The 26,617-nt window shown below is 49.0% G+C and overlaps 2 protein-coding genes across 3 annotated transcripts in view; one reads left to right on the top strand and one right to left on the bottom strand.

Annotated features, from left to right (window-relative positions):
* Positions 1–390: 390 nt before the first annotated feature.
* On the bottom strand, positions 391–2,536 carry LOC129692728 (collagen alpha-1(I) chain-like). The gene is made up of 5 exons (XM_055629183.1): positions 2,212–2,536; positions 2,005–2,077; positions 1,399–1,881; positions 1,040–1,171; positions 391–826 (listed from the first exon to the last, which is right to left on the bottom strand). Exons 1-5 carry the CDS (start codon positions 2,534–2,536, stop codon positions 391–393), a joined length of 1,449 nt encoding a protein of 482 aa, XP_055485158.1.
* The window catches only part of Mkx (mohawk homeobox), a 64,127-nt gene continuing 38,080 nt past the window's right edge, over positions 571–26,617 (top strand). Inside the window, exons 1-5 of one of the 2 annotated variants that reach the window (XM_055629130.1) lie at positions 571–690; positions 2,469–2,722; positions 4,387–4,546; positions 11,247–11,400; positions 11,778–12,113. In XM_055629130.1, coding sequence (XP_055485105.1) covers positions 2,535–2,722; positions 4,387–4,546; positions 11,247–11,400; positions 11,778–12,113 — 838 coding nt within the window. In that variant the 5' untranslated portion in view covers positions 571–690; positions 2,469–2,534. Of the gene's footprint in view, positions 691–1,632; positions 1,656–2,468; positions 2,723–4,386; positions 4,547–11,246; positions 11,401–11,777; positions 12,114–26,617 lie in introns of those variants that run through there. The other variant, XM_055629131.1, reaches the window with a different exon arrangement.

Raw genomic sequence — 26,617 nt, 5'->3', positions numbered from 1 at the left:
CTAGCGGCCCCGGCCCCTGCGCGAGCGCGCGCGCGGCGCCCACCTCGGCCTCCCCGCAGCCCTACCTCCGCGGCGCTCGCCCGGCCCGGGCGCGCCCGCGCTGCGACACCTACGGGGCTTCCCGGGCGCAAAAGCCTCCGAGCTCCGGCGGAGGAGGAGGGAGACGCCCGGGGCGCCTCCGCCACCTCCCCGCGCCCAGCCGCGCTCGGCGACCTTTCCGGACAGGACGCGGGGTCTGCACCGCGGAGGCGAGCCCTGGGCTCCCGGCGGCTTCTCGGGTTACTCGGAAGGAAAGAGCCCGCCTGGCTGGCTGGGAGGACGCCCCGGGGAGCGGCGCCCCGCGGGGAGGACGCGGCGCAGCGGCCGCAGAGCCGTCTCTCCGCCAGGGGGTTAACTGCAGCTCGGGCGGCCCGGGCGGGCGCGCTCGCTTCCTCTGCCGCCGCCCGGGAACATGGATAGCGCGCCCGCGGGATGTTCGCGGGCTGGGTCGGGCAGGCGGGAAACATGAGAAGGCCCCGCTATTCCGGTTCCCGGGCGGCGCGCGCCCGTCCGGGTAAATAAAGGCGAGACCGCGGCGGCGGCGGCGGGGAGCGCGTCGGAGCCTGCGCCGGGAACATGCGGCGGGGATGGGAGCGCGCCTAGCCCCGGGGCGGGACAGCCAGCCGCCCGCGGCGGCCTCCGCGGCCACAGGTATCGTCCTCCGCCCCCGCGAGCCCCGGCCCGGCCCGGGCTGCGGCCTCCCTGCTCCCCGCCAGTCCTGGCTCTGCCCTCCCCTCCCCCCTCCGCCTGAGGTCTCCTGGGGCACGCGCCCGGGTGTTGGTCCAGGCTGCGGGGGCAGGGGGGGGGGGGGCCGGGGGGCCCCCCCGGGTTTCCCCCCTTTGTTTTTCCGGGGGGGGGCCCCCGGGGGGGGGGGGCCCCCGGGGGGGGGGGGGGGGGGGGGGGGGGTCCGGAAGGCCGCCCTGGCTTTGCTCTCTTGATTATCCGCGGGGCGGCTCCGCGGGGGTCGCGCGCCCCGGGGAAGGGCAGAGGAGTCAGGGACCTCTCACGGGAGCCCTGGGACAGTCGGGGGCCGCGGGTCTCGGCCGCCCCGCGCCCCACGCCCGCCGCGATGGTCCCGGGCTCCGGGACGCGTGCCAGCCTCCTGCCGCTGCGCAGTCCGCGCCGAGATGTCCTAGGCGGCGAACCTCACCGAGGCTTCGCTCGGGAAAGCGTCTAGAGCCGGACCGGGTGGAGAGAGGGAGAGAGAGACCGCGGGGCGCGGGGGGGGGGGGGGGGGGGGGCGCCGCGGGGGGGGGGGGGGCGGGCGCGCGGCGCTGCGATGGGGGCTCCGGGCTCGGGGGGTTGCTTTGGCACTCGTCGCGGAGGGGGGCTGAGTGCGCGCCCCGGGCCGGGCCGTACCTGTCAGCCCTGGGGCGCGGCGCAGCGGCCACCGGAGGTCTGACTTCACTCTCCACGTGAATCCTGCCTGGCGGCGGTGGCTTGGGCGCTGTGGCTTGTCCCGAATGTCGCGTGTGGCGGCCGCTGCGGTGACGGGAGGGCGGGGCGGGGGGCGTTGGCGTGGGTGGGCGCTGCGCATCCCAGAGGCAGGGTGCGTGTGTTGAGCGGGCGCTGGCAGCGCCGCGGGAGCAGCGTAGACCGAGCCACCGGGGCAGGAGGTTTGGGGGCCCAGGGCTGGCGGGTGGGCACGGGCCGGATCGCGCGGCAGGGTCGCGGCTGCTCCGCCGCCACGCGGCCTCGCTCCTGCTCCGGGTGCCCGCACTTGGCACGCCGAGGCCCCCGCGGCGGCGCCCCGACTCCAGCGGGGAGCCCGGGGCTGTCCGGGAGCCTGGCCGGCGCAGTCCCAAAGGTGTGCGGGTCCCGGCCAGCCAGGATGGCTGCGGACTGTAATCCCCGGGGACCCACTCCCTGGCACCTTCGCCCTGAGTTCCCCAGGAAGATCGGGGAAGCTGTGGCACGTTTGTCTTGAGACCACTTAATGTTCAGGTCTGGGTCTCTGTTCCTAACCTGCCCCGGCCCTTATTCCCACCGGGAGGCTTTAACCTATAGACGCAGGGGTTACCACCGTCTGGTCCAGGATCTAGAAAACATGAAAATCCTGACACACCAACACCTAGGACGCACGGACTGGGCCCTGTGGGTGCAGGCACACCCCTTTCTTGTTTATTCCGCCTCGCTGTCCCGCCTGTGTCTCTGTTAAAAGACTTGCTCTACCTCGGTTAGGTGAATGATCTCTGTTTGAAGTTTCTGGAGGTGTGGGAGGGGAAGGGCAGGGACCTGTCCCGGGAGTGCTGTGTGAACGTGGAGGTGGCCAGGTGTGGAAGCAGCCTGCAGCCCCGCCCCGCAGCCTAGCAGCCCCGCGGCCCAGCAGCCCGGCTGCCCAGCAGCCCGGCTGCCCTAGCAAGGTCTGCGCTCCGGGACTGCCACTCTGGGCACAGTCGGGATTAACGCCATGCTCCTTGGTCTTCCAGAAGCCGAGCCCTGCTGCGGAGCTCCTGGCGGCCCGGCCCCCGGGCGCTGCGGCGGGGACCCTCACCATGAACACCATCGTCTTCAACAAGCTCGGGGGGGCCGTGCTTTTTGAGGACCGAGGCACCCCAGAGCGGGAACGTGGCAGCCGGCCGTACGGTGGCGTCCTGGACCATCCACACACCCGCCCGGAGGTGGGCATTCCAGAAGGCCCGCCCCTCAAGGACAACCTCAGCCTGAGACACCGGAGGACCGGGTATGCTCGTGCCCCCCTCCCCCGGGGCCAGTGCCGACCCCCAAGGCCGGAGGGGGAGGGGCGGCGAGTCGCGGGTGGGTGAAGGGTGAAGCAAGATCTGGACTCTGCGGCTTCCCCCAAGAGGGCATCTACGCCTCCTGGACGCTCACTCCGGTTCTTACGGATTTACCTTCTCGGAACTGGAGGGTTTAGTTCCTTAGAACAGTTCCTAAGAGACCTGCGTTGGAGTCCAGCCCTCCCGCACCTAGAGGTCCCTGGCACTCGGGGACTTGGAGTCCTTTCTCGCTTCCTCCGCGTGTGGCAGGAGCAGATAGAACTCCGCGCGCCGTGACGCGGGGTAGAGAAACAGGCGGGTCCCAGGCGAAGCCCCGGGGCCTTCCTCCTCCGTCACCCGAGGGTCTCACTTTGGCCTTGGGATTCCCCCAGCCGGGGACTAGGCGTTGGGAGGGTCGGCTCCTGCTGGCGTTCCCGCCGCACACGGCTCGGCGGGGCCCGCGGCGAGCCCGGAGGAGGCTGCCGACCTGCTGGCTTTCGGGTGTGGGGGGTAAGCCGGCTCTCGGGGCGCGGAAGGGCCGGGGCGAGCCCTTTGCTCCGGTCCCGGGGCGGGCAGGGCGCTGTGAGCGCGGCGGGGTCCTCCCGGACCGCGGCACCGGCCGCCTGGTTGCTGCACCGCCGCTTGGTAAGAGAGATTAGGCTTCGCCGGGCTGCGGCCGCCGGTCGGCACCGTCAGAGCTGCTTAAAAGAGCCGGGGGAGGCTGGAGCCCGGGAGGCAGGGGCGCAGGCGCGCGAGCGGGGACCGGGACCGCAGCCGCGCGGCGACACCTCCCGGAGCCTCCCGGGAGCGCAGCGCCTCACAACGCCTCGAGCGCCAGCTCCCCTAGAAACCTGCCTTCCCGGGCTCTTTCCCCATACCTTTAGCTGCGGGGAGGACGTTTTACCCTTTACTCTTCCTACGGAGGGGATGGCTGGCCCTGGAGGGCTTTGTAAGGTCTGCTCCCCCCCCCCCCCCCCCCGGCTTCCCGCATTTTCAGGGCATTCAGCGAAACGAGCGAGCGTCCAGAGAGCCTAGGCAGCCAGCATCCTCTGCTTTGTTTCCGACGTTCAATGTGTGTTCCCTGACCCCTGGCGGCCCACAGCCCCAGGACCTGAGCATGAGAACGTGGAGACCTGGCCCTTCCTCGAGGCCAGGGCCAGGCCCTGGCCGGTGGCAGAGGCGAGGGCAGTGTCAGTTAGCGCCGGGTCCAGATCTGCAGCCTAGCGAGTTTTCCAACCACGTGGCGCTTGTCCCTACCGCCCCAAGCCTGCCTCCCTGGGATGAAGACAGCCTCCCGTTTCAGTATCAACGCTAGGCTTTGCGCCGCCCGTGATCCCGTGGCCATCTGGCTATTCGGAACGTGCATAGGAACCGGTGCTCTCACTGAGAAGTTGTGGGGCTTCCTTTTCTTGCTTTGCCCCGAGTTTGGGGTCTCTTAGAGTTGAGCAGCCTAAGAATAGACGCCCTGGGTTGCTGGGCGCGCGAGGGCGGGGCGGGGCGGGGCGGGGCGGTGCGGTGCTCTGCTGTTAAGCCCAGGGCTGACAAGGTGGAAAAGCGATCTACCACGGAGGACCTTCAGGCCGCCCAAAAGGTGTCGCTAACACGTCCCTCTCCTCTCCCCGCGTCCCAGGGCCCGGCAGAATGGAGGGAAGGTGAGGCACAAGCGACAGGCCCTGCAAGACATGGCGCGGCCGCTTAAGCAGTGGCTTTACAAGCACCGCGACAACCCGTATCCCACGAAGACCGAAAAGATACTCCTGGCCCTGGGCTCGCAGATGACGCTAGTGCAGGTAATCCGAACGCCTCGAACCTGGGACCCTGAGGAGCAGAAGCACGGCGCTCCTGTGGTTGTGCCTCTCCCTTGGGAAGGGTGGCATCTCAGTGAGGTCCAGATCCTCTGCCTTCTGTTGCTGAGGAGGATGAGGGCGAGGCACAGGGGCCAGGTCCTATCAGTCTCCTCGGTGGGAATGATTGGGTCCCAGAAGCAGTTTCAGCGATGCTGTGTTGAGGGGGGGAGGGCATGGAAGGCCAGCTGTGCTATGAAGATGGGCAGGAATGTGGATTCAGGAGCCCTGCTGGATAAGGACGCTCCTCCACCGCCATTTCCAGCCTTTAGTGTGTTTCAGTTACCAGGAAGTCTCCTTAGAGCGCAGCCTGTTGCCTCCAGCTGCTGCGCTCAGACCCCTGTGGCAGGGCTCTCCTAACAAGTTAACTTGTTAACATCTCTAACAAGTTCCCAGGGGATGCTGAAGACAGCAGCCCAAGGTGCACGTTGGACCCCGAGTGAAAACTCACTTACACGCTAAGTAGAAACTGTTACTCAGAGGTAGCCAGAAAGCAGGAGAGGAGGGAAGAGGCTTTTAAATGCCTTCATCCTGGCACATCTGGAAACCACGGCACATTGCCACCACTTTGTGCTGGGCTAGGGGGAGAAAATTCCAGATTGCGAGTGGTCGGTTCCCGCTGTCAGTGCAGAGAAACCATGCCAGCGCGCCTCTTCTCCAGCAAACAAACACTGCTTTCTACTCAGCTAGCTTTTCTGGGCACAATCAGTGTTTGGTAGTCCCCCAAATAGGCACTACAGAGCACTTCCTACCAGCGTTCTGCCAAGGTGAGGAGTGGAAGGTAAAGGACAGAGGATTCCCGGGTAACAAATCCCAGATTAGGTGCCTTCCCATCACAACGCAGTTCTCTTTACTAAGCGTAAGGATGCAAACCTCTCTGCAAACAACAGATTGAGAAAATGGAGGCCCGGGGTGAGCTGGAAAATTCTGTTTATTGCAGTAGCACAAGCTTGAAAGTTTCATCAAACACAGGACAGGAAGACAGCCCAAGATCCAGGATGAAACTGCGAGCGAGAAAATAAAAATCTCTTTCCAGAGTGTTTACAGTTTCATCTAAGAATTGCTGGAAAGTTTGACACGGCATTTGCGTTGGCTTGTAGCAGTTCTCCACAGAATTCTAATACGTGTTTTTCTGCTTATCTTCAGAATAAAGTTTCAGAGAAAAACATCTGCTTTCCTTCCTATTAGCAGGAGATTGTAATAACAGTGATTTGCCATAGCAGGCAAAAGCTCATTCTGGGTTCCTGGGTTGAGACCTGCCTAACACAAAACTGTGAACGTTGCAAAAGCAGTTTCTAAATAAGTTGCTATGATCAGAAAAACTTGACTTGTGAAAATAAATGTGTATACTCCAATGCCAATTTAAGCAGGCCTGCTACTTATTCTGGACATTTGCCTGCTTACAGAGGGCCTTGAATAGTAGCAGTGAGATCACAGTAAGACACTACGTTGTTTTCATTACCACATGGCTGTTATCACCGCTGTTCATATGGAAAGCAAGTCTACTGGGCATGTTTTTAAAAACAGGTTTTAGTGATTAAAAAGTAACGTTTGTAGTTAGGATAGGAATTCAGATTATTGTTTTTAATTGTTATCTTGGATGAACTGCAAAGTTACGCTTTTAATTTAGTTGTGTAGTAGTTACCAACTTGTTATGATAGTTTCAGTATAAAGAACTGCTCTCACACTTTTGGTAGCACTATTACATTTTTTAATTTATGTGAAATTTTCATTAATTTTTTTTGTTCTTTTCTACACTCAGAATAAAAAATATGTAATTCTTAAATGGAGCAGAGATTGTTTGAAACGACACATGTGTGACAATGATTTTTAAAATTGTTGTCAGTAAGATAAATTTCTTAAACTTTAAAGTGATCAGTGGAAAAACTTGAATGCATAAAATTACTACCCAAGGGCCTTATTTATAATCCAGCTTAAGTTCGGTTATTTTCAAGTATGCGCGATGGCATATGTAAGGAATATATGTGGTATGCCTACCCACACAGCCACCTCTCTGTTTTTATATATAGGAATTTATATAAGTCAAACATGCATCAGACATCCAGAGCATCTTCCAGCTTTATGGAAACCACATCGATTATGTAAATACTTTACACTTCTGGAGGAGGAGGGTAGGGTTGTGATCTGAGTCAAGTTTTTGGTCCCTGCAAGTTAGGCTGCGTCCTGAGTCAGCCCTGCACGGTGAGTCACCGTCTCCTGTGGAGTCAGCCTTCTGGAGAAGATGCTTACTCAGAGGGTCCACCCCACAGTATGGCTCGCTCTGTGACGCACACTATGTGCTTGTAGGGCGAATGCCTTGAGAAGTGACGTTGGAGTCACACGTAGCTCTCCAGACTGTCTTTCTGACAATTATGGGAAATCCTCAGCTCTGGTTTTAGTTTTGGGACATCGTGGGGAACCTGAGGGCAGGCTGCTAGCACCCGTAGGATGAGCGAGCAGCTGTAGGACGCACTTCTTTATCCAGTGTCTGTCAGACGGTGACACGCATGCGTGCAGGCACCCGTGCAAAGCTGCCTCAGTTCTTGGTTCCTGATGACTGCAGGGCCTCCGAGGGTTTCTTCTTCCTCTTGCTATATTGCAATAGGCTATCACCACATGGATTTTATTCCTCAACAAAATATCGTGAGTTTGGGCATCTGTTTCGTGCTTAACATTTTACTCTGAGCATGTGTTCAACTTTTCCTACATGGTAGTTTTACTTTCCTTTGCTGCCATTAAACTGCAGAGGAAGGGTGTGAAACCTGGTTGGGAATCTCCCATCAAGCATAAAAGTAAAAAGGTGGAAATATGGTTTAGGACTTTTTCTGCTGTCCAGAATCACAGGACAGGACTGTGATTAATACCTACACATTTTCATCACTGAGAAAATGAGACAGAAATGCACGAATTGATCATGTGACTCTCCGTTGTGACCTGATTTGGGCCTGATTTGCTGTAACTGTGCTTACCTCCTGTTTGCCTGTGGCAGCATCTCAATGAGATCAGAATTCAGGAGAGTATTTCTATGTGGCAGGCTTTGATGTCAGCCAAACAATACTATACTGGGCTTGCTTTCTGTCAGTAACACTGTTCCGTATAGTGCTGTTCAAATAGGATACTTTGTGTCATTGTGGAACATTAAGAAGGAGTGTGAGATGGAAAGTTTGTGTTACTGTTGATGTATAGCTTAGCAAGGTTTGGTATGGCTGGGTTTTCCAGCTTCTGCTGTGACTCTAATGTCACATTCCTGTGATGTGCTCATGTGTTTGGTAAAATCACCGTGTTACAAAGTTTTTGCTTCTAACATTGGCATAGCTGTTTTTGCTGGGAGTTGAGTATTTATTATGAGGTGATAATGGTCAGGTATCCAGTGAGATCCTAGGTGAGGCCTTATACATCATTCCAAGTGTTAACAGGCACAGAAGGAAGAGGCCCAGTATTTAAGTTAGTATAGCAGACTGAGCTTGCTGATTTGATCTGTTTAAAGCTGGGGAGACTCTAGTTCGTCCCTCTGGGTTCACCCTGCAGTTTCTCCATCCACATGACAAACCGAAGCACCTTCGGTAAAGATGGTGGAAAACAGTTTTTTCTTCCAGCTTCTCGATACTTGGCTCTCTGAGCTTTCATTATAAACATGGTGTTTTAAAGGCACTTCTGACCTAAAATGCTGTTCCAGAACCTACCCTTAGAAAGGGAATATGCTTGACAACAAGAAGGAACCCAAAGGAGGTGTAAAATGTAGAAAATGCGAGTATATATTTTTACTGCCAGTGACACAGGAAATTTCCATTAAGTCATGAAGGAAATTGCAGAACATGCAAATTCATCAACCGTTGTATCTCGGCTGTTCGTGGGAGTCGATATTAAATACCTCAGCCTGCACCTTGCTATTAAGTTGTATCGCATGGTTCAATAGATAAAATATGGACAATGACTGTATGCGAGCAGACTGGGTGTCAGTCGAATTTATAAAACCAGTTTAGAAACAGCCCATATTAGATAACACAGACCTTTCTGGAAAATCTCCAAATGTCATTATAACAGGCTGAGAACTATGAGTATTTAATACATCAGAAAGCCGATGGTCTCTAATTGTGAAAAGCCAATTAATCCCCCATAACCCTTAAATGTTCTTCCATTTTTATATATTAGAATTGTAGTGTACTAATGTTTGTTTTGTAATCAGACAGCCATTCCACTCTTATTATATGAAGTGTCATGAGAATTGGGTTTATTCTGTAAGGTGTGGGTGTAATGCAAATTAGTGACATTGGTTAGGATCTAACTAATACAGTCTTAATTAAATACTGTTTAGTAAAGAAAGTAACACAAAAAGTTTGGTGTTGGGTCCTATGAAATGTGATAGCCACCTCAGAGAAGATGCAGACTGGCTTCCTGTGTGTGAGAGGTGAAGGTGGACCTAGACACATGCAGCTGATCTTGCAGGAGCATCTGGTGAGAGTAGGAGGCAGGCTGGACAGCTAGCTGCAAAGAGATCGACAGATGTGCAGGCAGTGAAGGCTGTTTCACAGCTCTTGGTTTTCAGAGTTGATAAAAAAAAGTTAGGAAACATCTGACCCACTTTATAGTGAAGGAGTTGTGTTGTGCTGTGTTGGGTTGGGTTAGTTTGGGTTGTGCTGTGTTGTGTTGGATTGTGTGTTTTCATGTTAAGGGTCAAACCCAGAGCTTTGCATATGCTGGGAAGTGCTCTGTTGCCCCTGTGTTACATCCCAGCTCCTGGGTGAAGCATGTGAAGTTCAGAAAAACTTGGAATGAATTAACCAAGTTTACACAACAGGGCATGTTTTTAGGAAATTCAGGACAGGAAACCAGGCCACTGTTCCACAGTCACAGCACAGACTTGAAGAAGTAAATTGATTGAGTCAAAATAATGCATCACTTTTGAATTTGATAATATTTGTGAAGATCCGTAGAGGAGAATAGAATGGAAACTAGGAAAGTTTGGAAGAGTGTTTTTAAAGCACCTAATCATTAGTCATGAGGATTGCATGAAAATTTGGGGAATGAGTGAAAGAGCCAGAGCTGGGAGGGAAAGGTAGCCAAGAAGAAACCAAGTGTTTCCAGCTTCCACAGTGAGTGGCTGCCCTGGGCCTCAGATTATCATTGTTATTATCAGGGTTCAGGTGAGTGCTGGATGCCTGTAGATTGTGCACGTGTGTGGATATGGCCTTGCCAAGATGTGCACTTCACACCACAACTATTATGTAATAGCTGCTCTGTATATTTGTTGAGTGATACTCCTGGAAGCTGCCTATGTGTGGAGGTTGAAAAGACAGAATTTGAAGGCCCGCTGAATCAAAGTGCAGCCCAGCTGGAATAGAAGTTGATAAAGACGAAGGCTTTTGCAGTGGCCTGGTTCACAGTGTAGAAAGACAGCCATCTTGTTCAGGGCAGAAGGGGCAAAATGAGGGTGTCAGTGTTGAATTCGTGTGACCAAAACAAAGCGTGTTAGATGTGGAAGGAGGAAAATGCAATTGTGCTTTTGAAAGCAGAAATCACAATAGTTTCATATAATAATTAGGAACTGAACAATTTCCAAATATACTTATTTTGTATTTCTAGCACTTATAGTGTACTAAAATACCCCGAGGGTATTTGTAGTATGATTAAGAAAAAAAAAATCTTCCCGTGAAAACATGGTCACACAGACTGTTATAGTAGCAGGAGTTTGTGTTCTGAAACAAACTCACAGGAAAAATAGTTATATTTGTATAGTTTATATTTTAAAAGCAAATATTGTCCTTTCAGGTTTTATTTTATTTTTTTGAAAAAGCTATATGCTGTTGATACCCTGATATTTTATGAGAAAAGTACATTTTCTTCTCTAGGAGCTCAATAGCTTCTTGAAGGAAGAATGAAAGTAATTTTTCTTTGTTTTCAAATGTCCTTCTTTGTCTTCACTGATGTGGAGACATAAGAAACAGTGGACTTTGAGTTCCAGGCAGGGCTTTCCTGGGCCACCTCCTCTCCTTTCCACTTTGGCTGTAGTTTGATAGTTTGACTGTAGCCTTTGGTGATTGTCGCTAGCTCTTCTTTAGGTGTCCAGCCTCCTTACGTGGCATCCAAAGCTTGGCCCTGTGCTGTCTTCCTTATGCCTACGCACAGCTCAGCCTTCACCTCCCTCTGAGCCTGAGACTCTCAACTCTGACCCTCCCTTCTGTAGATCTCAGGCGTGTCTTTCGTTTTCATGTTGGACCTCCATCTGTGAGCTTCCTCTGGTACCCTAACCCAGACATTCCCCAAACCAGGCACATGGGCACAGCCTCAGAAGGCTGGCTGGCTTTTCAAAATTTCAGGTTGATCACGCTATATCATCATTAACTTTTCCACTCACTGTGTTTGTTCATTCTTGTCTAATTCATCCTCCCTCCCCCTCTCTGCCACTCTCTCTCCCTCTTACCTCTGCTCCCTTTCCTTTTCCCCCTTCTCTCTTTTGAGGTGGTGCCTTCCATTGCTCCCCAATCTGACTTCAAACTCTGGTCAAGTGATTCTGCTCCTGAAGCCTCCCAAGTATTTACAGCACAGGTTTATAGCAGCAACCCTGGCCTTGGTCCTTTAAGAGAAAGCAGTTGCATAATTATTGTGTTTTAATGCTGGGTTAATTGAAAAACTATTGCCATTTTAGGTGTCAAATTGGTTCGCTAACGCTAGACGTCGCCTGAAGAACACTGTTCGGCAACCAGATTTAAGTTGGGCCCTAAGAATAAAGTTATACAACAAATATGTGCAGGGCAACGCGGAGCGGCTCAGTGTGAGCAGCGACGACTCCTGCTCGGAAGGTTCGTCCGGTTTCCATGTCCTGTCTTTGCTTTGACACTGCAGTAAGTTCACCCTAGGCGCCGTCTTAATGATCCCACAAAACATGGTAGTGCCACAGGTTGTTTTTTATTGCATGAGGTAACTTCATCTTTATAAAGCAACAAGAATTACAGCCATTTTTGTTGTTGTTGTTGTTTATAGATTTGTCATGTGGAGGGGGAAAGCATTTTCATTAAAATTAAATACCCCGGGGAACACTCACACGGGTTCCTGCTTCTTTTGACCTGAAAATTAATCTTATAATCTTATATGTTCGTCCTTTGTGCTTATTTGTAATGACTAAGTGTGACAGTTGAGAGCGTGTGCAAATACTAGTTGGTGGTATCTTTCCCCTCAGATGGAGAAAACCCCCCAAGAAATCACCTGAGTGACACAGGCTATAGCGCCCCTGCCCACCACACGGCCATCAAAGCGGAGAGCTCAGCAAGGAAGGCTGGAGAGGGGGCAGAAGCCAGGGCCTCGGAGGACTACGTGTCGCCTCCCAAGTACAAGAGCAGCTTGCTGAACCGTTACCTTAACGACTCTCTGAGCCACGTCATGGCCGCCAGCACGGCCATGACGGGAAGAATGAGGCAGAGGAGCCACTCGGGGTCTTTCAGCTCCAACGAGTTTGAAGAAGAGCTGGTGTCTCCCTCGTCATCAGAAACCGAAGGCAACTTTGTGTACCGCACAGGTAAGCCTGTGCTTTGACGTGATCACGGAGGTCTGTGTGAGGCACGAAGGTGCACCAGAGGAGTGTCCTGTAGCAGATACAAGAAAGTCATAAGGTGCACGGAGTGCCGTAATTCTGGAGTAAAGCCTTTGATTTGTTTTAAACCGGCGCTTTTACAGATACATTCCTCAGTTAGATGGTGGTCTCAGACAGCCTGTGATGTTTTTTTTTTTTTAATAGTGAGGACAAGTGTCTTCATTCTTAGTGATAATTTTAATCATGATGGTAACAGTATTGATTTTTTCATGGTGTGTTTTGTGTGTGCAGCTGTGTGCGGACCCCATATGGCTAGGTTTTCAGGCACATAGTCCAGCATGCGTGGCTCTGTTGAGGTGGGTGCTGGGACCTGAACTCAGGTCTCCATGCTCATGCAGCAGGTACTCTTCACTCTGGGCCGGTTCATCTGCTGGATGATAGCAATATTTAAAGCGTGCATATGCTGCCTCTCTGAAGAAGCCACAGGGTGGAGGAATGTGCTGGATTGTGGCCAGCCATGCGAATGTTTCAGGTTCTGTCTTTTCTTTTACATACTCTTGATTGCTACAAGTGATAGGAAATGAATACAAATTAACACAAGTGCCAGGATTTTCAGAAGGGAAAAACACAAACCTGGATCCAGTTGATTTGGAAATTTCGCTTTCATTCCTGGAAAGTACAAGTAGGGCTGATAAACAGCTTTGAAGATTTTATGTTCATTCCAGAAATAGTGAGCCGATTTCTACCTGCCCAAAGCACTCAGCTGGAGTAGCAGGTTGGCGAAGGTTGTTCTCTTGACTTTAGCTCAGAGAGATTTGCTTTTAAGAAGCATTTGAACAGGGTTACTTTGGAGAAGGGATGGGTGAGGTCTGCATTTGCAGCCTGGCTCCTAAACATACCAGTGAAAGAGCTTTAATGTCAGACCTGGAAAGGAGCGAGCTCTCAGCCTAGCCAGTTACCCAAGATGAGAAAAACAATCGCAGACACACAATGTGTGATCATTAGCTGAGCGGTACTGCACAGGGGTTTTAGGAGGGTCACCTCTGCTAGCGCTGTGATTGGATCTACTCCCAGCAATCACCCTGCAGGTACCACCAATGACTGCCTGTCATTAGCCCTCTGCCTCCAATGACTGCCTGTAGTTCCCTGACCAGTGTCGTTTTCTGCAGACCAGTTATGCTGCTGCCACAGACAATACCGGTATTTCCCCCAAGAATTTATTGATTATCATGTGGCTAACATCCTGGGCAGGTGTGATATATACATTATAGTTTTAGGGAAGACTGAGGTAGATAATCCCTGTCCCTGGAGAATTTTCCAGTAGGATTTAGTTCAAGTCTTTTTTTTAATCAAAAAAAATTATTTTTCAAGATGTATCGTAGGACAGGAACGAGATCAGAAAGAGCACAAGGTGAAATGTGAAGCTGAAGTCCCTGGCCTGAGCAGGCTTCTCAGAGGACCAGCAAGCCTATAGTCACTGTAGAGCTTTAGGGAGGAATCCAAGGGTAGAACACGGAGTCCAGCCTTCTGATTGGTTATCCAGAAATCTCCTCAAGCGTCTGCAGACATGAACAGCGTCATCATTCTGAAAGTCTCAGGACATCCTTTAGATCTGAGTCACCATTTTTCAGTTTGCAACTCTAGTTCCCACATTAAGCCATTCCAAGCACACAGAAATACAAACACATCCTCAGAAGGAGGGACTGGCGTTCACAATTGTCTGTAATGCCAGGCCCATGGGATCTTACACCCTCACACAGACATGCCGTATCACACAGACATGCCATAACACACAGACATGCACATAAAGTAAAAAGAAATAAAATTCGAAAGAAGAAGAAACAAATGTATAGTTAAATTATTGTGAAGGGACCAGGGAGATGGCTCGGTGGCCAGAGCATGAGCCACAAGTGACAAGTGGGGGGGGGACCAGAGTTCAGATCCCCAGCCCCACAGGAACGTCAGCTGGGTGTGGTGGCCCTCCCGTCACCCCAGAGAAAGCCAGCCGGTGAGGCCAGCTCGGTCAGCAGGCTCCGGCATCAACTGAGAGGCCCTTCTGTGGTAGACAGGGCTGCAAGGGATTGAGGGAGATTCCAGATCTCGGTACACATGCACTAGCAATGCACACACACATACAACTATCATGGAGCGCTGCGAACAGCTCTTTGACAGTATATCTTGTGTAACTGTGTGCACAATACATTTATGTCATCCCTGAAAATGAATGAGAAATTCATGGGTTAGGAAAGTTTTACAAGTGACCAGAATAACTCGGGAAAAAGTCAGGATTTTAGTGAACCCAGTGCTCCAAAACTGAGAAATGATTGAACCAGTGGATTTTGTTTTTGTTTTTGTTTTTGTTTTTTTTTCAAGCTTTGAGTAAATAAATCCTCTTGTTCTACACGTTTTCTGGAACATTTAAAATTATAGGAAGTGTCTCAGTTTTAAAATGGAAATATAATTCTAATCCCAGACCAGATTAAGGTAATCCGAAAGTCTTTTTGTGGTACAGAGCACTGAGCTAGGTGAGAGCTTTTTCCAGTTCAGGCTCTTCAAACCGGGGGAACATGGAACGCAGCAATGACAGTGCAAGCGAGTAAGGGTGCGTGCGCAGGCGCGGCACAGGTTTCTTAGAAGGAAAGTGCTGTTGGTGGGGTGAGGTGGGCAGCAGCTGTTGAGGAAAAAAATGTGTCTTACAAACATGTGTGTGCTACCCAGTAAAAGCAAGGTCACGTGTGTGTAAAGTGCCTGTTCCACTGGGTCTTTTGAAAACGTGTGTGCTTTTCAAAGGTGACAAAACACAAAATGCTGTGCTTGCGAGCCATGCTTTTCAGACTTAGATATCTTGGCTGTTTTTCTTAATCCATCCCAGAAGTGCTTGGACCTAATTAAGCACTGCCCATAGACTAAGCTCTCTTTAGAAATGCAACCAGTGAGAACGAGACCTCGGCACGTCAGCTCTTCCATGCACGTGTGTAAACTTAAAAAGAACAGCATGATTTCTTTCCCCTTCATCATGTTCAGTCTTGGAGCATTGAGAGAGAGACCAAACGCCTAAAAGTGTTATGCAAAGCTCTAGGCCAAACAGGCAATAGCTGTGTTTGGGTGGCTGAATGATACCGCTAGCGTGTATGTGTGTGTGGAAACAGAAGCTCGGGGGACTGGGCCTGAGCACTTTCTGAGTAACTGCTGTGGCTTTCCTTGGCATTGGAGTCCAGGCCAGATTCCTTTATTTCCATCTGGTTGGGTCTTTCTCCTCATCAGGACAGAAATGTTCAAAATCTGCCATTCACTCACTCTCCTGGTTGTTGTACGAAGACCTTAAGTCCATTTTACATGAACATTCTAAGGGAGATTTGTTCGTCTGTCTAAACCAGGCGATTACATCTCCCTGCCTGCTTTCTGGTGTTGTTTGTTTTGTTTTTACTGCTATCTAAGAATGTGCTTCATTAAGAATATGAAATCAGGACTCGAAATGAAAGTTTGGTGTGTGGAAGGATCATGGGGAACTGATTTTTATTTTTTCCAATTCTTTTTTTTTTTAAGACAGAGGCTCTCTGTGTAGACCAGCCTGGCCTAAAACTCTGAGCTCTGCCTGCCTCTGTGTTTTGAGTGTTGGCATTAGAGGTGCTACCACCACACCGGTCTTACTAAATTCTTGTTAAATCTTATTAATAAGAGAGTCTGGGTTTTGAAGAAAAAAGTATCAGTAACACGTGGATGTTTTGTTGCTTTTTATATAGAGATTATTACTGTGTTTTTGCAGCCTTGGGCATTATGCCAAGGCCGTACCAGGTCCTCAGGAAATAGTCACTGAAACACTTTCAGTGCAACTGATCAGCGTTCCCAATCTTATAAACACAGTGAAGTGACAATGAAGGCAAGCAGTCGCTCCGTATGTCCGCGGGAAGAAGTCCTGTGAACTTAAACAGCGATTCGTTTTTGTTGTGTTAGGCTAATGACTGGGAAATTTCAGGTAGTTGCTGGAGTGAATTTTGGTTACAAACCCAAGCTTCTGGTGCTGAGGTGGATCCAGGGCCTCAGGATAAAGCTTTCCGGTCATCATTTGTCCCCTGTCCCATCTCTTCCTTATACCCTCCACCGGAGACCAACTAACTGTGCTGCCTTACAAAACAAGTCCTCATTAGTGCCTTGCCTGCACCATCTCAGTTTGATTCCTGCCTCCAGACCAAACCTATCTTCCCTGTGGAAGGAGGGGGAGAAGCTTCTGAAACCTGTGGAGGACCCCAGGAAAGCCTAGAAACAAACCTTAAGGACATCTGCTTTCTACTTGGCTAGAGAGCAAGGCGGGGGAGTGAGGGAGGTGTGCGTGTGTCTGTGTGTGTATGTTTATGTGTGTATGTGCTGATGTGTGTCTGTATGTGTGTGTGCACGCCATGTTTTGTCTGTGTGTTTATGTGTGTATATGTTTGTGGGGAGGGGTGTCTGTGTGTGTGTGTGTGTGTGTGTGTGCGCGTGTGTTCTCGGCTCACGAATGAACCTCCTTGGAAGTGACTGGGACGTTGAGACATTTCTCTGAGTCCCACTGTCAGTATAAAGTTCATCTTTGTAAGAGGCTGAGCGTTTTAACTCCGTCTTGTTAAGCCGACTTAATTAGACACATCTGGCCTAGACAAAACATCCAAGGCCACTAGGACTGTTTTCTGTGTGGTGTGAATTAGTCATGTTTAGCTTTTCCTGTGCCTGACTGAGGTGAATGTCCCCAAATAAAGGGAAACATAGAGAGCACAAAGAAGTCATGTTCTTGGTGCGTGGGACACTTGGAGATGTGGGAACTGATTGGACCGCCTGCCGTGGTTGGAGAACTGAAGCCAAACGAGAGAGCAAGGCAGTGGGGTCGCCGGAGAAGTACACAAATGGTTGTGGAGAATAAGGGCCAGCTGCCATTTCTGAAGGTTTTTCCTGGCTGGAGGTGACCCGTGGAGGGATAAGATGTTCCTTTCTCTCCTGTTCCCTGCACACTCATGAACGCTGGAATTTAAGCTGGTGTCTCTAGTAAGGTCCAGGTGTTCTAGAACCCAGCCGTCAGGTCCGCCTGGATGTCACCTCACTCTGCTTCTGACAGCTGAGGAATTCTCTTCACAAACGAGTCCATTCTGCCTATGGCTCTTCTGTCCATCGTCACTCACAAGCGGGGCACAAGGGCCAGGAACCCTGTGCCAAAGCACACTTCTCAGTGTGTGTAAAGAACCAGAGGGAGGGGTTTCGGAGATGCCCTGAGTGGCTGTTGCCGTGGTGAGAACCAGTGTGACAGGTCTGTGTTAGAAATGCCCAGGTTTGTACTGGCGCCGTGCGGCTGTGTGAGGGCAGTGCGGGAGGCTCTGTGTGCACGTGACATCTCGCTTTGGATCGCATAGATCAGAATTTCTTCTTTGAACAGTTTTCTTTCTCTTTGTTCCATTTTGTTTGTGTGTGTGCGTGTGCGTGCATGCGTGCGTGCGTTACAATTTGCCTGCTTCTTGGTGAAAGTGTTGAGCTTTGCCGTTTAGGAGTATTCAGAACAAGGCAACAACAGTTGATGGACTCCAGCAGAAAACAGTGAGACCATCTACCTCCAGCGAGCCAGTGACTTCTAAAGGAGGTTTGGACGTTTGCCCACATGGTTTGGGCTTGGACCTTACCATCTGGCAAGGAGGAGATAGTCAACATGAAGGAAATTCCAAGATGGCAGAAATTTAAGTATAAATGTAAAAGTACAGACTTACCTGCTCCTCTGACACCAGAATATTAAACATTGCTTTCAGCGTGTGTCCTAAGAACCCTTCTTTTCTCGTGTGCTTCCTGCCTCACCCGAGAGCTTTGTTAGGTTGTTATTTTCTAGGGTTAAGATCAAACTCAGGCAGTTGTCTTGCTGAACCTACCACTGAGCCATACTCCTTTCCCTCCAGATGTTTTTAATTTATTTATTATTTATCACAGCTTACTCACTTTGTATCCCAGCTCTAGCCCCCTCATCTCCTCCCAATCCCACTCTCCCTCTTCTCCTCCCATGCCCCTTCCCAAGTCCACTGATAGGGGCAGTCCTTCTCCCCTTCCATCTGACCCTAGACTATCAGGTCTCATCAGGACTGGCTGCAGTGTCTTCCTCTGTGGCCTGGTAAGGCTGCCTCCCCACCCCCTCAGGGGAGGTGATCAAAGAGCCAGCCACTGAGTTCATATCACAAACAGCCCCTGCTGTCCTTACTAGGGAACCCACTTGGAGACTGAGCTGCCATGGACTACATCTGTGCCTAGGTTATCTCCATGAATGATCCTTGGTTGGAGTATCAGTCTCAGAAAAGACCCCTAGGCCCAGAACTTTTGGCTCTGTTCGTCTCCTTGTGGAGCTCCTGTCCCCTCCAGGTCTTTCTATCTCCTCCTTCTTTACACAATGGAATACTATTCAGCAATTAAAAACAAGAAAATCATGAAATTTGCAGGCAAATGGATAGAACTAGAAAAGAACATCTTGAGTGAGGTAACCCAGAAGCAGAAAGACACACATGGTATATACTCACTTATAAATGGCTATTAGCTATATAGTACAGGATAAACACACTAAAATCTATACTCCTAAAGAAGCTAAACAACAAGGAAGACCCTAGGGAAGATGCTTAATTCTCATTCAGAAGGGCAGACAGGATAGACATCAGAAGTAGGAGAAGACAGGGAAGAAGACAGGAGCCTACCAGAGAGGGCCTCTGAAAGACTATACTGACCAGGGGATCGAAGCAGATGCTGAGACCCATAGCTAAACTTTGGGCAGAGTGCAGGGAATCTTATGAAAGAAGGGGGAGATAGAAAGACACCCCACCCCCAGATCTTTTAAAAATTCATTCTAACTTTTCTGTTCAGAACTCTCATGGTTCACCACAAACCCTAAGTGGACCCTAACTTCTGTGTGTAAAGAACACGGACTTGTTTTGAAGGGAGTGGGGCTCTCCTAGTTACTTATTTCAAAGCAGTAAGATTTCAAATAAGGATTTCTGACCATTGGGTAAGATCATGGCCACATTAGACAAGGTTTTTTAGTAAGCATTCAGTGATGGCCATGATTGCAAAAGTTACTCACAGGGCTTATGTGGAATGGAGCAAATTGATGTTGGAATTTATATCAGCTTTATAGGTTTACTTGAAATATAGAAATGGACTTACAGAAAGTGTCCCAGCCATTGTGAAGAACTGAAAAAGACAGGCAGAAGAGAGAGACAGACACACACAGAGACATACAGAGTTCTACAGAGACTCCGTATGTATGACTCACCCTTTTCTACCTCATGAGTACCTGAGAAAACCAGAGCAGAACTCTGAAACTGTCAGCCTGAGAGAAGCAGCATGGCTTGCAGATGAACCCAGAGTGGGATCTTAGCTTGGGGAAGGTACAGAATTTTTTTTAAGAACTGCATTTGACATATTTGTCCCTTTTTTTGTAATATTTACCCAGATATCAATACTAATTTCATACTTGTCTGAATGTAAACAAACAAGAGATGTTGTGGGGTTTTCTCCTAAAATTATTTCTGTGTTTGAGTGTGGGTGTGTGTGTGTGTGTGAGTGAGTGTAAGTGCATGGCCACGGAAGGAATTACACATGGCAGCTGGAGAGCAGTTTTGTGACGGTTGAGTCTCCTTCTACCTTTACGTGGGTTCTGGAGACTGCCAAGGGTGCCAGAGGTGGGCTGCAAGCACTTTTACCAGTCATGCCATCTTGCCATCCACAAACTGTGTTTTGTTTTGTTTTCATTCATTTACTTCTTTACTCACTTTACAGCCTGATTGCAGGCTCCTCCCTTCTTTCTCCCTGTTCCACCCTTCCACCCTCCTCCCCCACTCCTCCTTCCCCTTCTCCCAGAGCCTCCTCCCACGGGTACACACACCCCCCACCCCCCACTCCCCCCCACCCACCCCCACCCCCGCACATCAAGTCTCAGCAGGACTAAGAGCATCCTCTCCTACTGAGTCCAGACAAGATAGCCCAGCTAGGGGAAAGGGATCCAAAGGCAGGCACCAGTCAGAGAGGCCCCTGCTCTAATTGTTCTGGGACCCACATGATGACCAAGCTGCGCATCTGCTGCATATGTGTAGAGAGTTTAGGTCCAGCCCATGCATGCTCTTTGGTTGGTGGTTCAGTCTCCGTGAGCCCCCATAGGCACAGGTCAGTTGATACTGTAGGTCTTGACCCCTCCGGCTCCTGGTGTGTTTTGAAGTGCAGGCTCATTGTTTTTCTCTCCCTCGGGTAGTGATTTCAGCTGCTTTGCATGAATTGCAAGTTCTCAGTGGCCCCAAATGTGTGCTGTATTGACTGAGTTTTTATAAGCTTCCTAGCACTTCAGGTAGTAATAGATTTGCTACATAAATATTTCTTAAGTGACTGAGCTGTTGTTTTAATGATTTGGTTTGTTCTTCACATTGACATTTAAATGTTCATTGGTACGTGTTGGTCTGTGTTTATCATCAGGACAAGAGAAATAAAAGGATTCTGAGTAAGTTTCAGTTAAGGAAACCCCAGATTTTTAAAGAAAGAAACATACATTTTTGGAACTATGGAAAGCTTAGATAAAAACGAAGATCAGATGAGTTTCTAAGATGAAAGTGATTGGATTTTAAATAAAAGAAACTTCCAGGAAATTCACAGGTAACAAGCAGGAGAGTTCCTAGTTGAAAACCTTCACGAGTGAAGCAAACATTCAGCAGACGTGTCTGTCTACACTGAGTACATAGTCTTGGAGACAAAGTGAGATTTAGACCCAGTCGTTAAAGTCCGTCTGTCATTTCCAGGGCGACGAGAATCGAGAGTAAACTTTTGCCTTTTTAAGAATTACTGGAGTTGAGGATGTATCTTAGAACACACGCCTCCCACGTATGAAGGCTTAAATTACATCTTAGAACAGGAGACAGTTCATGCAGAGACCTTACATTCCTCCTCGTTCTTACATTGAATCAGGAGCCCATGCGTTTTTATCAATTTTCCTACTAAAAACAGGTTTGTGAGCAGGAGGCTTCGGCCCGCAGGAACATTCTCTGTGCTTCACCCTGTGTGTCAGCAGGCTCAGCACAACTAGCTTCTGATGCTCAAACTTGCCGCGGCCAGCCTCCTGGGCCGTCCGTCCCTTGCATGTGCTTGCCTGTGTCAGTGTGTTTAAGGCTGTGTCAGTGTTTCCATTAAGAGACTTTTCATTCCCTGGGGTTTCTAAATAAGTCATTAAAATTCAAGCCAAATTCAAACCCTGGTGTAAAAGGCTCTCCCCACCCCTTCCTCTATGCATAGGGAACCTAAGCCAATAACCCCCACTCACTCGAAGTTTCGTTAGAAGCTTTGACTCTGTGCACAGCAATGAGCCTAAGTGACATCGGCACCACTGTGTGGAGCCAAGACCAGAGAAGGTGTAGAACGTTCTACGGCCTGTGAAAATAAGACGCTCTGTTTAATGAACGTGAACGGACAGAACGTGAAGTCTATCTCTCTCTCTCTCTCTGTCTGTCTCTCTGTGTCTGTCTGTCTCTGTGTGTGTTTCTGTCTGTCTGTCTGTCTCTTCCCTTCCTCCCACCCTCCCTGATCAGTTACTCTTAGTCTCCACACTCCTGCTTCCATCCTTCCTTTGTCTCTGAAACTCAGCAGGTATTTTCTCTCTAAACGTAGCTTTGGGGTCGCAGAGGCTTTACTCTGGGTAAATACGTACTTTCTGGCAGCCCTTCGAAGTTTTAAGGCCTCGTGTTCTTGTTTTCTGTGATTTATTAGATCATTGATAGCTGTGAGTCTCCAGGAAGCAAAGGCAGATAATAAACCTGTTTATCTAAGCAGGTTTTTTTTTCCTCCTTGGAACATTTTTCCTTGCTCCTGCAGGTTGATGGAGGACGGCATGTTTAAAAAGCAGTTGTGTGCTGACCCCTGATGGCTCTGTTACACTTTCTGTGTGGTGCGCCAAAGGGGCTGATGGTCAGGACTTTCCTGCTGGCTCCTCAGATTCTGTCTCCTACTTCCTGATGAGGAAATGTCTTTGGGTGCTACGTTCACACTGTGGGAGCCTGCGGTCACGACTGGGAACGGGGCCAGTGCTAACAGCACCTTAGTTTGCTGGTTCTGAGATGTGGCTTAGTCTCAGGCTTAGGCAGCAGCACGCTGTCTTGCTTTCAACAGTCTGAGAGCACTCAGACAAGGGAATCAAGAACTTTCTCCAGTCCAGGGCAGAGCAGTTCACGGTCCTGGAGCTCCTGTAAAGGAACACTTGTGGGCACTTCCCCAAGTCAGATTGGAAGCACCTCAACAGGTCAGATTGGGAACACTCCCTCAGGTGGGATGAGGAGCACTCCATAAGGTCTGTATGGGGAGCACTCCCTCAGGTCATATTAGGAGCACTCCATCAGGTCAAACTTGGAGCTCAGATTGGGAGGGTTTCCTAGAGTCAGGTTGGGAGTATTACCTCAGCACTTCCTAGGGGTCAGGTCTAAGAGAACTAGATGAACTTTAAACTGTACTAGCTCAGGACACTGGAGAACATTGTATCCACTGACCCTGTAGCCATGGCTACATGGTTCTTCAGGATCTTCTGGAACTGCATGACTATGGACAGGGTTAAAAAGCGCCTCACTGCTGGCTGACATTTTGGAGCATTTTCAATTCTGTGATAGAAACAAACGTCTCTGGTAGAAAGAATGTATTGGTGTGTGTGTGTGTGTGTGTGTGTGTGTGTACACTTGTAGACATGTGTATCATAAAACAGATTTTGCCTTTGAATACTTTTCATTCAAATGAAGTGGATTGCTGGTTTGTTTGTTTGTGTGTTTGTTTGTTTTTAATAAAAGCAATGCAAAGAGGAGTATATCAGGAATGAAAATACCAGAATGAAAACACAAAGAACTCAAAAAAAAAAAAAAAAAAAAAAAAAAACAACTTTAAAACACTGGAAAGCAGTGGGAGACAAGTATCCACACAGTGAGCTTTCCAAGGGACATGCTGCTCTGGTGTTTTCACATAGCTGCCTGTGCGCTGAGAACGTGTTGTCCCTTCACCCGAGCCAGGCTCAGGCAATGGTGGACATGGCTCAGTATGCAGGCCTGTTAGGAGTAGGAATGCCCTGTTCTGCCAAGACTGTCATTATGACCCTGAAATGCGCCCTTTTGGGAAGGGCCAGAATTCGGAGGCTGCCCTTCCAGCTTCCACAGTGATTTAGACAGCAGATGCGTTAGAAGGCAGTGTGGTATTTAGAACCATTTGTCATATGGCTTCAAGGCAAAAAAAAAAAGCCCAACCTCTCTGGCCACATCAAGAATTCCTTCAGCATTACTCGGCCCTACATTTCTAAGTGTAAAAACCCAGGCCTGGAGTGGCCAGCGCCTCAGACCTCTGCTGTGATGTCTCAGCCGCCGCGTGTGGCACTGCCGGCTTGCTGTTGTGGGTGCCCGTCCTCGTGGCCTCCCTGCCTTGCAGCAGAAGCCACGCCGGAGGATGTTAGTGCTCCCTTGTTCACTTGCCGCTCTGGTCCCATCTGCAGGGCTCTGTTTGCCTCCCTCCCAGCCGTCACTCTCCGTCACTCTTCTGTGGGCTGTAAATGTGTCTGGCTGGACCGAGAGTCTTGTCACAGCCTCGCCAGGAGCGCATGGCCTTATTTCAGCCCTGTCTCCTGGGTTCCTTTATTTTAGATCTTTGAAGAAATACAGCCCCAGTTCGGACTTTTTTCACATCTCACGGGGACCACAGTTTCTCTAACCTGTGTCCTTCCTCTCTGAGGTTTTTCTTAATGTATACTTTCCCCCCTTAAACTCTGCTGGGAAAATATAAACATAAATCCTCTGGAATAGTAATGGTCACCTGTGCTCAAAGATGTCTGAGAACTATTTCACTGTGGATGAAGCTTTAAGGCTTCATTTATAGATGCAATAACTTTCCTCATATATATATATGAGGAAATATATATATATTCTTTATATATAAACTCAGTTTTTGTTTTCATGACATCTACCCTGAGGCACTATTCCTGCTCACAGCTGGCAACACTCGGAGCATGATACATTCCACAGAGAAGCCCAGGGGAGCAGGCTTGTCCAGCCTGCACTCAATGTCCCTTACTGCTGTTAAAAATGACAGCGCACAGGCCTAGAGAGGGGCTCTGTTGACACATTCCCGGTTGAATCATTATTTTTATCGTCGCTCAACACCTGTAGCCTCTGCTGAGGTTCAGAAAGCAACCTTGCTGGACTAAGATTCTCTCTCCAGCCAGAGCCTCCTTCCCTGACAGGAACAAATAGCCTGATTGCAGGTCACAGGCTGGAAAAGCCAAGCGGTGTCTTAGGCTGAGGAGGTCTGGGGGATCCAGAATGGCTGGCAGTGGGTATGTGTTCTAAGGTGAGTCCCCTTACCAACCCAGGCCACCAGTTCCTGTCACTTAAGTCACAAACATGGTGGTGGAGTCTACAAGTGACACACCTCTGAAAGTCAGTGGCTCTACAAAAGGCGTAAGAGAGAGGGACACACGCAGAGAGAAAGGCACAGGCGGATGCTACCCAGGATAAGCAGAACTGGGGATCCGAGCAGCAGGCCAGGGCCACATGGAAGGACTGTTAGGTCGCATGAAACCTTCCCCACCAGAGGAGGACTTTGGGTCCCCGGGGTGTGACAGGAGCTCAGAGGGCTCATCTGTGTCTGTCAGGGTGGGGTTTGTGTGGTGTGTCATTTTAAAAAGATCTAGCCAAAGCCTATAGACATCTGCCGTTTTCGCTGATATTTTAAACACTTAAATTGTATAGCACAGCTTATACTCTATCCTTAGAATTGATTTTTGTAACTTATATGAGGTAATGATATGACTTGGGTGTTTACTCATTTATTTATTTTCTGTTTATTAATATTTTTTTTAGGCAGAGTCTTACGTAATCCCAAACTCTCTCTATAACCGAGAATAACCTTGAACCCCTAATCCTTCTGCCTCTTGCTTCTAAGGGCTGGGATTTAACTTCCCCAGTGGACGGTCAGTGCACTGACTGAGTGCAGCAGAGTTCCTAGCTGACTAGAAAGGCTACCTTTAGTGTGTGTGTGTGTGTGTATGACGTGTGTTCACTTCATTAGGATGCCAATTTCTTTTTTTAATTTTTTATTAATTACACTTTATTTACTTTGTATCCCCCCTGTAGTTCCTTCCCTCCTCCCCTCCCAATCCTTCCCTTCTTTTTCCTCCTCCACGCATGCCCCTCCTCGAGTCCACTGGTTGGGGAGGTCTTCTTTTCCTTCCTTCTGAAGGCTGTGAGTTTCTAGCTGGCATTGATTGTGATCAGAGCTAATCTGCTCAGTGTTCAGCAGCAGACCACTCTCCCAACTCTGCTTTAATAGACCATTTTGGCATTTAGCAGCATAGCCCATCTTCATTTCTCCTTGACATACTCTCCTCTAGGTTCTTAAAAGCTCAACTTCCAGCTGAACTTTTGAGTAAGTTTGACGAGTTTCATTAAAAATATTCTTGTTAGAAATCAGTTTGATATCACTTTGAATATTAGTCTCACAGTGAGCATTATTAGTTTGGAGAATATTTTTTTCTTTACCATATCACATCTTCTGGCCAACTTTTATGACATTCAAAAAGTTTGCATACTTTATATATGATATGCATATTTCTCATGAAATTAATTACTAAATATTTGATGTGTGTGCTTAACTGTTCCATTATATGTAATTTCTTGACAATTTTTGATGTCCTAATAGCTAACCCTGATACATAGAAGAGCTATTGCATTTTGTATATTTTCATTATAGCCAAGTGGAGTTTCAAAGTGCACAGTATCCTGTTCAGATACTGTTTTGTACGTATCCTCTTTTCTCCCTCGCGCCCCTGTAATTGTGCCATAGTCGTGATTCTCCCAAACACCACTGGATAGCAAACATTACATATAATTGTTCTTATATTTTACCAGTAAGTATACCTGCAGAAGGCTTTGGTTATCAGAAACCAAGAATAAGACAACTACAGAGTAAAGGAATTCTTCAGTCACTCCAGTGATAATAAAATCATATAATCATAAATATATTATCATTTGCACGTACAAAGTACTGTCTCCACAGTCCTTAAAATAATTCTCTAGATCTTTTAATCCATTTGTGCTATTATTTTAAAAGTAAATTTCCTGTGTTTAATGTCCTTGAATTCTTAGAGAAATTTTTATTTCATCATACTATATCATTTTTTCAAAATATTTCTGAATTCAGTTTACATTCTGTTAGCAAATACTCATTTACATTCTATTAGTAAATATTCTAGTTTTACATCAAGATTCTCGCGCAAGATTTGCCTGTAGTTTGATGTCATTCTGGTGCTCTTACACAGCTCTAGTCAAAAAGAGTTACGCTCAGCTTTTGGAAAGGACTGGAAAGTACTTTACCTTTTTTATTATTCTGGAAACTTTGTTTATTTTTAAAAAATACCTTTATTCAATTTCTTTTTTTTATTAATTACACTTTATTCACTTTGTATCCCCCCATAAGCCCCTCCCTCCTCCCCTCCT

Source organism: Psammomys obesus, unplaced genomic scaffold (assembly GCF_907164565.1).
Source record: "Psammomys obesus unplaced genomic scaffold, mPsaObe1.curated_primary_1811, whole genome shotgun sequence".
Classification (NCBI taxonomy): domain Eukaryota; kingdom Metazoa; phylum Chordata; class Mammalia; order Rodentia; family Muridae; genus Psammomys; species Psammomys obesus.
The sequence above is the reverse complement of the archived record's forward strand: the minus strand, read 5'-3'. Positions and strand labels throughout refer to the sequence as shown.